The 14,616-nt window shown below is 35.9% G+C and overlaps 1 protein-coding gene and 1 non-coding gene across 2 annotated transcripts; both read left to right on the forward strand.

Annotated features, from left to right (window-relative positions):
- Positions 1-1,719: 1,719 nt before the first annotated feature.
- LOC129644803 (olfactory receptor 5K3-like) lies at positions 1,720-3,012 on the forward strand. Its single transcript, XM_055570256.1, has one exon. It carries the CDS (start codon positions 1,720-1,722, stop codon positions 2,644-2,646), a length of 927 nt encoding a protein of 308 aa, XP_055426231.1. The 3' UTR covers positions 2,647-3,012.
- Positions 3,013-9,592: 6,580 nt separating this feature from the next.
- On the forward strand, positions 9,593-9,695 carry LOC129645135 (U6 spliceosomal RNA). The gene has a single exon (XR_008711225.1). It is a non-coding gene; the product is annotated as a U6 spliceosomal RNA (small nuclear RNA).
- The last annotated feature ends 4,921 nt before the right edge of the window (positions 9,696-14,616 follow it).

The following is a 14,616-nucleotide window of genomic DNA, read 5'->3' on the forward strand; positions in this document are numbered from 1 at the left end:
TGTAAAATGGAAGGATATCCTTCTTTCTCATGTCTGAATGTCCTTTCACTTCTATCCATTCATCCTTAGACAGACACACAGATGTTTCTGTATTTTAACTACTGTAACTAATGCTGCTGTAAATACAAGACTGCATATATCCCTTTCATAATTTGTTTTCATTTTCTTTGAGTATATATACAGAAGCACAATTGTGGGATTACATGGTAGTTCTATTTTAAATTATTTGAGGAAACACCATGCTGGCATCCATAGTGGCTGAACCAATTTACATTTCCACCAACAGACTTCTTGCCACATTCTCTGTTCTCCACAGTATAGGCAACAGTTGTTATCTCTCATTTTCTTGATGATAGGCATTCTGAAATGTGTGAGATAATATCTCATGGCTTTTGATTTGCATTTCTCTAATGATTAGTGATGTCGTCCATCTTTTCATGTGTCTGTTGATCATTTGGATGTCTTTTGTAAGATTATCTTGGTAGTTCCTCAGCCCATTTTTTAATCTGAACGTCTATACTTTTATTATTGAGCTGTATGAGTTTTCACATACTTTAGATATTAATCTTAATTTTTAAATGAAGAGTTTTGAATAATTCTCCTTGTAGAATCTTCTCAACCTGCAGAAGAGTTTACTAAGGATCACTGTAAGGACCACCAAAGAAGTTATTAAGGATCAGTGGTAGGACCTGGAAAACAAGTTCACCCATCCCAGATCATTGGGAGGGAAGTAGGACTAGAATCAATACTGTTCTTTCTCCTTTTGCACTGTACAGCTGCTATAAGAAGTATAAGTTACAGCTAACCTCAAAATGTCTACTATACAGTAAGTAAACTGTACACACTTATGAAAAACTCAATGTCGATTAGATATGTTATCAAAGATTGTGTTGGGTATACAAGACATGATGGAGAGTCCAGAAAGTGAAAATTAGTGTGATCAGGGGTTAACTTTATTAAATAATAGTATATCTGATCTGATATACAAACCATGCTTTAGATGAAGGAGAAAAGGATGCAGATGTCTTAGAAAGAGGAATAATGGCATGGACAGTCAGTGTTTATGAAAATGGGTATGACACTGGGAAAAGAGATAAAGAGGTGATAATCAATTCTTATTTTACTCCTTAGCTTTCTGAGTTTACTTTCTTTAAAACTGAACAGTACTCTCAATAATCCTTAGTAATCTTCAAACAATTCTTAAGACATAAATTAACATATCTATTCCATGCTATTTAAAATGTTTATTCCACTGGGAGAGTTTATGAAAATTTAATTTTTAAAAGTTTCTATATATAGAAAGAGTAATTTTAAATTCATTTTTTAAAAACTTTAATACAAAAACTGAAACAAATTTTATGGGCAAAATGAAGCAAAGATGAGTACCTAGTTTGTACACCATATTTCCATAAATTCATAAAGACAAACTTTTCCCACTGTTAGCATCTCCCCTGTGATTACCAAATAGTCATGTGAATTTTGAATTTCAGAGTTGAGGTCATAGACACTGACATGTTATGGAGATGAATATTCCCTAGAAGTTTGTGTCCTTGTATTCACAAGACAGCAAGAGAAGCTTTCTCCTTATTAAAAAAAAAAAAATATATATATATATATATATTAAAAGGAAAGTTATACACATTCTTTTTTTTTTATATACACATTCTAAATTGGAATCTTATCTCTCCATAATTCCTATCTCAACAGACAACAGTAGAGATGACGGAGGATAACCTCTCCTTGACAACTGAATTTATCCTCATAGGATTTACAGTTCATCCAGAGCTGAAGACCCTTCTCTTTCTGGTGTTCTTTACCATCTATCTGATCACCATGGTGGGAAATCTTGGCCTGGTGGCATTGATAGTTACAGAGCATCGTCTTCACACACCAATGTACATCTTCCTGGGGAATCTTGCTCTGATGGATTCCTGTTGTTCTTGTGCCATTACCCCTAAGATGCTACAGAACTTCTTTTCAAAAGACAGAATGATTTCCCTCTATGAATGTATGGCACAATTTTATTTTCTCTGCCTTGCTGAAACTGCAGATTGCTTTCTCCTGGCAGCAATGGCCTATGACCGCTATGTGGCCGTCTGCAAACCACTGCAGTACCACACCATGATGTCAAAGAAACTCTGCATTCAGATGACCACAGGGGCCTACATAGCTGGAAACCTGCATTCCATGATTCACATTGGATTTTTGTTTAGGTTAACTTTCTGTAGATCTCATCAAATCAATCACTTTTTTTGTGATGTTCTTCCATTATATAGACTCTCCTGTGCTGACCCTTATATCAATGAATTGATGATATTCATCTTTTCAGGGTCAGTTCAAGTATTCTCTATTATCATAGTAATAATCTCTTATCTTTTCATCCTTTTCACGATTTTTAAAATGAAATCCAAAAAAGGAAAAGGTAAAGCCTTATCTACTTGTGCATCCCACTTCGTCTCTGTCTCAATATTCTATGGTTCTCTTCTCTTCATGTATATTAGACCAAATTCAGTTAATGACAAAGATAAAGATATACCTCTTGCTATTTTTTATACACTAGTTATTCCTTTGTTAAATCCTTTCATTTACAGTCTAAGAAATAAGGAAGTAATAAATGTTATGAAAAAAATTATGAAGAAAACATAACATTCTAAAATATCATTCCATATGGACAATTGATTTTAATTTGATAAAACTTTATTTTCAAAATCAAGCAATACTGAGAAAGTAGAAAATAGCCTCTTATATAAAATACTGAATTACTAAAACATTATGGTATATGAATCAAATAAGCAAGTTCAGTGAGGAGAGAGATTCTGCTAAAATATATTCCAAAATCTAAGCTACCAGGTTCTATCAAGGGTAAATAATTATTCTTGAGACCACAAATTGTGTCAGGATGAATTTAGCCACAATAGTAACTATTACTTCAGAGTATAATGAATTACAATTTTCAACAAATCCAACAAAGGTAAGGAATAGAAGTAACTATATAGGAAGGTCCCCTCCATTTAATACTGTTGGCATGCTGCTGGAATCCTAAGGCATAATCTTACAAAGCCCCCATATTCCAAGTTTTTAAATATCAATCCCATGTTAAGCAACACTGTATGACAGAAGTAAATAGTATGTTTGAATTTGAATCTCAGTTTTGAATTTGTTCAAGAGATTATGCTTCACCATGAATTCAAGCAGAGCATGTATTCTCTAATCTGGAACAGTTTTCTCTTTAGTGTTAGTAAATCTTCTCTCAACTTCTCCAAAATAGAGTATCTGAATACATTAATAGTTTATTAATCTGTAGCGAAAATCATGCTATTTATACTGATAAATGTATGAATTTTGCATTTTCATGTAGTTTGATTGTTCATTACATATATGACTGTGTAATTTATGAACACAATTATTTTTAAAAAGAAGCTTTATTTTCTCTTTCTTACTTCCCTTGCTTGTTATTAGAAATAACACTAACCTAGACTGATTCCAATGTAAAGTATTGATATATACACAGAATTAACAAAAGGTGAAGGTGCTATTGAAACATAAATGAGAGAGAAAATAGCAAAAATTTAAATAAACAAAAATATTTATTGATCCTTACAGTGCAAATGTGATAGAAAAAATAATTCCCTGAGAACCTATTGTCTGCTGGGCACTAAGCTAGACATTTCATATATACAGACATGACTTTTCATGTTTTCCTCAGTAAAAATCTCATACTTTGAAATATTGTGGTGTTTACCCAAGTTCCTCCAAATCATTGGAGTAAAGTAGAATTTGGGTCAACAAAACCTTTTGCTACACACTTGGGAGTTCAGAAAGTGGAGATCCTTGTAGTTGGGACATTTAGTTCTTAAGTAGCATCAGAAATAATTGCACATTAAAATAAAGCAGGGGAATTTTAATATTTGGAAAAAAACAGCAATGGGTATGACCAGTCAATGTTTATGGAAATGAGTGTGGCACAGGGAATGGGATCAGGGAGTTGAACAATGTAACAGAGTCAGAAAGCCTACAAAACTATTGGTTGAGCTGTTGATAAATATGAGAAGGTGGAAGTGGATAAGGTTACTGAGAAGCTTAAATGCCACCCTGAGGAATCTGAATCTATTTTAGAGGCATCAGATACTAAAGGCTTCCTAGAGCAGAGTGATATATTAATAACTTTACATTTTATAAACCTGATCATGTAACAGACTGGAAAGGGACCTGAAGCAAGAAGACTAACTTCAATAATTCATGTATTAGATGAGGAGAACTGAATCTGGGAAATGCTCTAAAAGTAGAGAATATTCTATATAGTAAATTGTACTTGTTAGACAACAAAATGAAAGCCTATCTTTTTCCTGTATCAAACATGTCATAAATTATTTCATACCACCAATTCTTAAAAGAAGTCTGACACATTTGGCCATTCAATAAACACTTTTCTTTCAATATGTTTTTAATATAATTATATAAGTAAAAGTGTAATATTCTCATTTTTATTTTTGGATGAATTAATGAATACTTTTTAAATTCTTGATTTCACTTTCTTACGTTGTAAATACTGACAGATATAAATCGCATAAGCAAAGTTCTTTAGGTTCCTAACATATTTTACAAGCTAAAAGGAATACAGATATCAAAAATTTTGAGAAGCTCTGAATTAGATGGATGTTGTACATCCAATATTACCTTCCATTTCAGTGGCTATTTTTAGTTGCTAGACTTGCATGCATTGATTTATGTTTGCCATTTCTAAGGGCACCATGATATTGTTGCATATTTCTGTAATACCCTTGCCCATCCTTAGCAACACTGAATCCCAGAGGTCTGTAAGGGAAGAACATATAACTTACTTAGGGTCAATGAGACAAAAGAAATTATTTTCTGGAATTTTCAGGCAATTGTGTATCCTATATTTGAAAAGAAATCCACAAAACATATGATGTTTCTCCCTCTGAATGTCATAGAACATGCATATAATATCTGGCACAGTAAATGTCCATCTGCCATCAAGAGGTAAGCCAGCCTAGAGAGGAGGTCAAAATAGAAAAGGGGGCATAGCCAAAAAAATCACACAGAAATAGTCACTGGAATAAACCTTCCCTCTGGTTGCATAATCAAACAGATATCCTTACTTATCAAGCTTGATTAGAAAAGATGCTTTATTTACAACAGAATAAATACTACCTGATATATTCGTGCCTCTTGCCTTATCTCCCATTTTTGTATCTTATTTTAAATTAATTCTCATACATATTTTACCTTACAAATAACTTTTCAATAGTATACACTTAACTATTAAGCAGATCTATTAAGTCTTTTACTTTCATTACATTATTTTAATTTCTTATAATTCCACCTTAAAAAAGAGGCTTCATAATTTGTCCAAAGAAATATTAAGATGAAGCTGAAGAATCAAACTCAGTCTATTTTGCTCCTTAATCCATGTTCTTAACAACTAAGTCATACTATACATAGGATAAAAAAGTCAAAGTAGCATGAGAAGATAACTTTCAAGTAGCTAACTTGTTAAGGGGCAGAGAAATAGGGAAGATATTCAAGAAATATGTGGATCAATGACATTTTCCTCTAACTCTATTTTGAAAATTTTCACATCTATGGAAAACTTGAGAGAATCACACAATTAATGTGCATGGATTTTTTAAACACCGTTAAACAAGTGTTATCATTTTACCACATTTGCCTGTGTCCAAATGTGTATGTGTGTTTATTTCATGTATATACACAAATACAAATATGTATGATGACATTATGACACTTTGTCCACAAGTTCACAGTCATAACATCACTATTATCATCAAGAAATTTAACATCACCTAATATGAAGTTCTGGAGAAGGCAATGGCACCCCACTCCAGTACCCTTGCCTGGAAAATCCCATGGATGGAGGAGCCTGGTAGGCTGCAGTCCGTGGGGTCGCTAAGAGTCGGACATGACTGAGTGACTTCCCTTTCACTTTTCACTTTCATGCATTGAAGGAGGAAATAGCAACCCACTCCAGTGTTCTTGCCTGGAGAATCCCAGGGACGGGGGAGCCTGGTGGACTGCCATCTATGGGGTCGCACAGAGTTGGACACAAAGTGACTTAGCAATATGAAGTTCACATTAAAAATTTTCCTAATTATCCAACCTAAACATTCTCCCATATTTTCTCCTAGGTTTATACTTTTAAGTTTTATATTTAGATCTGCAATCGATCTCAGTTAATTTCTGCAAAATATGTAGGGACTCTGTCTAAGTTTCTTGGACATGGAAATAAATTTGTTCCAGCACATTCATCAACATGGAGTGTGGAATAGATTAAGAGGATGTGGCACATATATAGAATGGAATATTAGTCAGCCATAAAATGAATGAAATTGTGCCATGTGCTGAGATGTGGATGGACCAAGTAACTGTAATACAAAGTAAAGTAAGTCAGAAACAGAAAAAAAAACAAATATCATATATTAATGCTGCTGCTGCTGCTAAGTCGCTTCGGTCGTGTCCAACTCTGTGTGACCCCATGGACGGCAGCCCACCAGGCTCCCCTGTACCTGGGATTCTCCAGGCAAGAACACTGGAGTGGGTTGCCATTTCCTTCTCCAATGCGTGAAAGTGAAAAGTGAAAGTGAAGTCGCTCAGTCGTGTCTGACTCTTAGCGACCCCATGGACTGTAGCCTACCAGGCTCCTCCGTTCATGGTTCTAGAAAAATGGTAGAGATGTACCCATATGCAAAGCATAAACAGAGACACAGAGATAGACAACAAATGTATGGACACCAAGGGGTGGGGGGAAACAGGGAGGTGGGATGAACTGGGAGATTGAGATTGACATACCTATACTACTATGCATACAATAGATGAGTAATAAGAACCTACAGTATAGCACAGTGAACTCTATTGGGTGCTCTGTGGTGACAAAGAGGGAATATATGTATACATATAACTGACTCACTTTGCTATATGGAAGAAACTAAAACTTCATTGTAAAGTAACTATACTCCAATTAAAAAAAATTTTAAAAAACACATATACATAATGAAAATAGATGATCAGTCGCATGATCTAACAGAGGATTTTCCCCTGTTGATGGAAGGTCACCCAAGGTAGAACTATATTTCAGTAGCTCTGTATATATTATATTATATATATTATATATATAATATATATTATATATATATATAATATAGTATATATTATGACATCAATATACAAAGCCGACTATCCAAGAACTAACTTGGCCTTCTGAGGCCAAATCTGTGTGTCGAATAAAAGATGTCAGTGCAATGACAACAAGAAATACTGGATCACCTACTTCTGTGTCTTATTGTGTTCTCTAGCCCTGTTCAGTCTAGATACTTTGTCATCTGATGAATAGCTCCTGGGCACACTCAACCTTGTACTTTTTTATCTGATAAATTCTAGCTCATGTTCTGGCCTCTTGGTCACATTATGTCCCAAAATAAAAAGCTCTTAGGGTAGTTTTTTTTTTTTTTAATAGTTTATAATTCTTTGCTGCAAACAACAAGGCCTTGCTCAAAAACCATAAGCAGTTCTTCTATTAAATTTTCCCATAAACATTCCACTCACTCTACATCTCTTCTCACCTCCGACATCTCTAATACCATTGGTCTGCTGAGTCATTGGGCCCAAATAACAAGCCTGTTTAACCCTACACCTTGACCTGTCAAAGGGCCCTTTCCTGTTTGGGGACCCAATCAAAACTTGCATTCTCCATTTGGGCAGATGTGTCTCTGCGTAGGATCTTTCACACCATGTCAGACATTAAGAAATGTTTGGAAATAAATTCAAACAAGTGCTTGTTATATTGCAACCCTAAGACTTAAACAATACACTGTATATTACTATATTTCTGTAACTATTATTTACTTAACAATAGTGTTAGTGGGAGTAACAATTTTTATAGCATTATACATGAAAATTATAATACCAATTATTTGAGTAATATTCTTTTCTATCTATATTTTCATGTTTTATGATATATATAACATTTTAGCATAGTGGTACATTTACCTATAGGGACTTCCCTGGTGGTTCAGTAGTAAAGAACCATCCTGCCAATGTAGGGATGTGGGTTTGATCCCTGGGTCAGGAAAATCCCTGGAGAAGGAAATAACAACCCAGTCCAGTATTCTTCCCTGGGAAATCCCAAGGACAGAGGAGCCTTGTGGACTACAGTCCATGGGGTTGCAAAGAGTCAAACACAACTTAGCAATTGAACACACACACACATTTACCTATTAGTAGGTATAAAAGAATACAATAGGAATGTACTCCCAATTATTTTCTTGATATGAGTGTACACCAAAAGTGTCTTGGAACTGTCCTCTAGTAAAGTCACCATAAGATAGGACATAGTTGAAATACATAATTTGATGAGTTAATCTAGTGGAAATTCTAGAATGATAGAAGAGAAAGATCAAGTATAGAACCAAGGGGAATACAAGCACTATTAAAGGCAAAAGAGTGAAATACAACACAGCATAAAAGACTGAGATGGAACAGTAAGGAAGACAGAAAAAGTGAACATTAACACAAAACCAGAGACAAAGACTTTCAACAGCAGCAAATACCACAGCTTGTTTAGGAAGATAATTAGATGTCCTTTGGAGTTGGTATTCATCATTGGTTGTGACCTTACTGAGAGAGAGTTCTGTGAATTGGCAGGGAAGGAATCAAATAAATCAGTTTTCAGTCTATTTTCCTAATCCTTTTACATTATCTGTAAGTGTCTCCAATATCATGTATAAGTAAGCTTCAATCACCCTAGCTTAACATTTTTTTTAAAAGTAGGTCTTGTGTTTTTGAATTTCAAGGATTTTATCATATGCTTCCATTAGGCTGCTGTTTTTCCTCATGAAGATGGCTTATTATAAACCTACTTATCCTGCAAGGTTCATCTGAAATGATGCTTACAATGAGAAATCTTTTTCCCCTAGGTCACATTCACTTCCTTTGCAATATTTTTATATAGCACATTCATTCACAGCCTGCACTGCTTGCTAGTTAGCAATGTAACTCCTCTTAGATTATGAGCTTCTTGTCAGGAGCCATTTCTAAAACCTAAGAACTTCTTATCCCTACCATGCTCACATCATGTGTTCACTCAACCTATCATCTCTTCCAATATCCTGTATATTTTAAGTAATTGATTAAGGATAAAACAGAACTAAAAGTTTAAATATCATTGAAGCATGTACTGAGGATCTACCTTAGTGAACTGTCAGGAGCTCAAAATACATATGGCATGATCAGTGATTTAAGGACACTTAGCCAATATTTTTGCAGGAGACACAAGGGATGAGGATTTGATCTCTGGATAAGGAAGATCCCTTGAAGGAGGAAATGGTAACTACTCCAGTATTCTTGCCTGGGAAATTCCACAGGCAGAGGAGCCTGGTGGGCTATAGTCCATGGGGTCACAAAAAGTTGGACACAACTGAGCGACTATGCAGCTGCAGCAGCCAAGGCTTTTATAATCAAGACATATAAAGTCACACTTGATAAAGTCACAAATTAATTATAAAAGCAGCACCATGTGGATCAAGAAGACAAAATCAATTTAAATGACTTGGGTATGGTGCTCACTTCAGCAGCACATATGCAAAAATTGGAATGATATAGAGATTAGTAGGACCCTGTGCAAGGATGACACGTAAATGACAGGAATGTCCTAATGAAGATCTGATCTGCAACTAAGGATGAGTAGGACTGAGGTAAGCAGAGAGAGAAGGTGGTTTTGGTGAGGGAAACATTGTGAGTAAATTAATGAAGCAGGTGCACAAATGAACGGTGAAGGGGTGACATGGCCAAGTGTCCTGAGGTGACAGGAGAAAATCAAGGCTGTAGTCAAGATACAGAGACACCGTAGAACATCTAGAATACCAAGAAGGAGAAATGATTTGGTTTGAAAATGAATTAAAGAACATTTCAAACTCTTAAGTTGGTGAATAATTTTTTTTCTTTCATCTGACAGGTATTTGGTGAGCACTACAAACAGCCATTTATTATTCAAGCTGTTGGAAATACAGGAATGAATGTAACACAGATTCTCTTTCCATGTTAGCCTACCTGCTAATGGTGGGTGAGGGGTAAGGTGGGTGGAGTAATCTATTACAGATGAACTAATAAATAAATATATAGTATATCAAAGAGTAATTAATGGAATGAAGGGGGGAAACAGAATAAGAAACATAAAGGCAGCCGGGTAAACATAAAAAGAAAGGAGAACCATCTCAGTAATTCATATGTAGAACTAAATAATGGGTTTCCAGTGAGGTAGTTATAAGACATTCAGTTCAGTTCAGTCACTCAGTCGTGTCCGTGTCTTTGCAACTCCATGGACGGAGCATGCCAGGCTTACCTGTCCATCACCAACTCCCAGACTTTGCTCAAACTCATGTCCATCCAGTCAGTGATGCCATCCAACCACTTCATTCTCTGTCATCTCATTTCCTCCTGCCTTCAATCTTTCCCAGCATCAGGGTCTTTTCCAATGAATCAGTTCTTCGCATCAGATGGCCAAATTATTGGAGCTTCAGCTTCAGCATCAGTCCTTCCAATGAATATTCAGTACTGATTTCCTTTAGGATTGACTCTTTTGATCTCCTTGCAGACCAAGGGATTCTCAAGAGTCTTCTCCAACACCACAGTTCAAAAGCATCAGTTCTTCAGCACTCAGCTTTCTTCATGGTCCAGCTCTCACATACACACATGACTACTGGAAAAAGCATAGCTTTGACTAAATGGACCTTTGTCACCAAAGTGATGTCTCCGCTTTTTAATATGCTGTTTAGGTTGGTCATAGCTTTTCTTCCAAGGAGCATGTCTTTTAGTTTTATGCCTGCAGTCACAATCTGCAGTGATTTTGGATCCCAAGAAAATAAAGTCTGTCACTGTTTCCATTGTTTCCCCATCTATTTGCCATGAACTGATGGGACCAATGCCATCATCTTAGTTTTTTGAAAGTTGAGTTTTAAGCCAGCTTTTTCATTTTCCTCTTTCACCTTCATCAAGAGGCTCTTTCGTTCCTCTTTGCTTTCTGCCATAAGGGCAGTGTCATCTGCACATCTATGGTTATTGATATTTCTCCCAGCAAACTTGATTCCAGCTTGTGCTTCATCCAGCCCAGCATATCACATGATGTATTCTGCATAGAAGTTAGATAAGCAGGGTGACAATACACAGCCTTGTCATACTCCTTTCCCAATTTGGAACCAGTCCATTTTTCCATGTCTGGTTCTAACTGTTGCTTCTTTACATGCATCCAGATTTCTCAGGAGGCAGGTAAGGTGGTCTGGTATTCCCATCTCTTTCAGAATTTTCCATAATTTATTGTGATCTACACAGTCAAATGTCAATAAAGCAGAAGTAGATGTTTTTCGGGAATTCTCTTGCTTTTTCTATGATCCAGCAGACATCAGCAATTTGATCTGTGGTTCCTCTGCCTTTTCTAAATCCAGCTTGAACATCTGGAAGTTCATAGTTCACGTACTGTTGAAGCTTGGCATGGAGAATTTTGAGCATTACTTTGCTAGTGAGATGAGTGCAACTGTGCAGTAGTTTAAACATTCTATGGCATTGCCCCAAATTTCCAATTTTGGAATTCCATAATTCCAATTCCATTGCCCGGTTTTCCAATTTTGCTGGCATATTGAGTGCAGCACTTTCACAGCATCATCTTTCAGGATTTGAAATAGCTCTACTGTTATTCCATCACCTCCACTAGCTTTGTTTGTAGTGATGCTTCCTAAGGCCCACTTGACTTCACATTCCAGGATGTCTGGTTCTAGGTGAGTGATCACACCATCATGGTTATCTGGGTCACGAAGATCTTTTTTGTATATTTCTTCTATCTTCTTGTCACCTCTTCTTAATATCTTTGGGACAAACCAACTCAGTTTGATGACCTTCACTGAACATACCAAACCTTTGAGTCTCCTCTGAAAATTCTAATCATACTCATAAACCATACTAATTGATGCAGTAAAAGGCCAAGCTAACACAAGACCCTTTCACGCTCATTTTAAATTCATACAGAAGAATAAAGAGAATTTTTAAATGAGGTCAGCTATTTAATAATCAACAGGTGATGCTCAAATGACCTTCATAACCTTAGAGAAGGCAACTGGTTTTAACCTCATTATCTTATAAGGAATCCTGATGTGTCCAAAAAAATACCTTAAGATTTGTGGAAACTTTTAACTTTTCATTGAAAGGAACATAATTATTGACTCTAACCTATTTGTAGCCAGCTATATTTTCATTCTTTTAATCCCAAATGTTTTAGAGAACAAGGTTTATATTCTGAAATTCTATTAGCCATAACGCCACAAAACAAATATGAGAAGGTACAAATCTAGGTAAGGAAAATATTCTACTTTTTACTTTTAATACTACCCCTTATTATTGAATTATCTGAAATATTCAGACAGTAGTAGTCAACTACTCAATCATTTTTCTAGCTCCTCTAAAATCTAAAAACTATGATAAAAGTAAGATGAGAATAAAAGTTTAATTCCCACTGATATTTTCTGATTAAGGCAAACATCAAAATATACAGGTAAGGATACAAATAACTATTAAATAATTTGGGAATGATAATGAAAGTTTTTCTTTATAGTTTAGCTGAATAATTTAGGGATTATATTTACTATTTTAAAAGAAATAAAATTTTCAGCTGGGCTTTTTAATATTTGACTATGGAAAATAAACCCATTTTCAACATAGAATTGCTATAATTAGACAAAATGTCAGTATTCCTAGTGTATCACCACCAAATAATGGTGATCTACTAGGAAGATAGCCATTTAAAGGAAAACAAAGCTTATTCTAAAAAATTGTATTAAAAGTTAAATGGTTTTTCTTTTTCCAAGTGTTAGAAAATAAAGTAAAAGGTAAACTTACCTTTATTTATTAGCTTCTAATCTACAGTGATATGCTTCACAAAATCTTAACATGATTTTCTTAGAAACAGAAAAATAGATAAGTCGATTGCAATAAAAGATATCTAATTTTTAAAATTTTATTATTTTAAATTGTTTATAACTTTATTGTTGAATTGTATGAGTTCCTTACATATTTTGGATCAGATCAGATCAGATCAGTCGCTCAGTCATGTCCAACTCTTTGCGACCCCATGAATCACAGCACGCCAGGCCTCTCTGTCCATCATCAGCTCCCGGAGTTCACTCAGACTCACGTCCATCGAGTCAGTGATGCCATCCAGCCATCTCATCCTCTGTCGTCCCCTTCTCCTCCTGCCCTCAATCTTTCCCAGCATCGGGGTCTCTGAGTCAGCTCTTCACATCAGGTGGCCAAAGTACTGGAGTTTCAGCTTCAGCATCAGTCCTTGCAATGAATACCCAGGACTAATCTCCTTTAGGATGGACTGGTTGGATCTCCTTGCAGTCCAAGGGACTCTCAAGAGTCTTCTCCAACACCACAGTTCAAAAGCATCAATTTTTCAGCACTCAGCTTTCTTTATAGTGCAACACTCACATCCATACATGAGTACTGGAAAAACCATAGCCTTGACTAGATGGACATTTGTTGACAAAGTAATGTCTCTGCTTTTTAATATGCTGTCTAGGTTGGTCATAACTTTCCTTCCAAGGAATAAGCGTCTTTTACTTTCATGGTTGCAATCACCATCTGCAGTGATTTTGGAGCCCCAAAAAATAAAGTCAGCCACTGTTTCCACTGCTTCCCCATCTATTTGCCATGTAGTAATGGGACTGGAGGCCATGATCTTAGTTTTCTGAATGTTGAGTTTTAAGCCAACTTTTTAACTCTCCTCTTTCACTTTCATCAAGAGGCTCTTCAGTTCTTCTTCACTTTCTGCCATAAGAGTGGTGTCATCTGCATATCTGAGGTTATTGATATTTCTCCCGGCAATCTTGATTCCAGCTTGTGCTTCTTCCAGCCCAGCGTTTCTCATGATGTACTCTGCATATAAGTTAAATAAGCAGGGTGACACTATATAGCCTTGACGTACTCCTTTTCCTACTTGCAACCAGTCTGTTATTTCATGTCCAGTACCAAGTGAACATTTCATGCAAAGATGGGCTCAATAAAGGACAGAAATTGTAGGGACCTAACAGAAGCAGAAGATATTAAGAAGAGGTAGCAAGAATACACAGCACTATACAAAAAAGTTCTTCACGACCCAGATAATCATGATGGTGTGATCACCCACCTAGAGCCAGGCATCCTGGAATGTAAAGTCAAGTGGGCCTTAGGAAGCAACACTACAAACAAAGATAGTGGAGGTGATGGAATTCCAATTGAGCTATTTCAAATCCTAAAAGATGATGCTATGAAAGTACTGCACTCAATATGCCAGCAAATTTGAAAAACTTGGCAGTGGCCACAGGACTGGAAAAGGTCAGTTTCCATTCCAATCCCAAAGAAAGGCAATGCCAAAGAATGCTCCAACTACCGCACAATTGCACTCATCTCACATGCTAGTAAAGTAATGATCAAAATTCTCCAAGCCAGGCTTCAGCAATATGTGAACTGTGAACTTCCTGATGTTCAAGCTGGTTTTAGAAAAGGCAAAGGAACCAGAGATCAAATTGCCAACATCCACTGGATCATTGAAAA

This window comes from Bubalus kerabau, chromosome 2, assembly GCF_029407905.1.
Source record: "Bubalus kerabau isolate K-KA32 ecotype Philippines breed swamp buffalo chromosome 2, PCC_UOA_SB_1v2, whole genome shotgun sequence".
Taxonomy (NCBI): Eukaryota; Metazoa; Chordata; class Mammalia; order Artiodactyla; family Bovidae; genus Bubalus; species Bubalus kerabau.

Bases quoted from the DNA above. Each gene is read 5' to 3' on its own strand.
- LOC129644803 (XM_055570256.1), top strand. From the start codon at position 1,720: ATGACGGAGGATAACCTCTCCTTGACAACTGAATTTATCCTCATAGGA.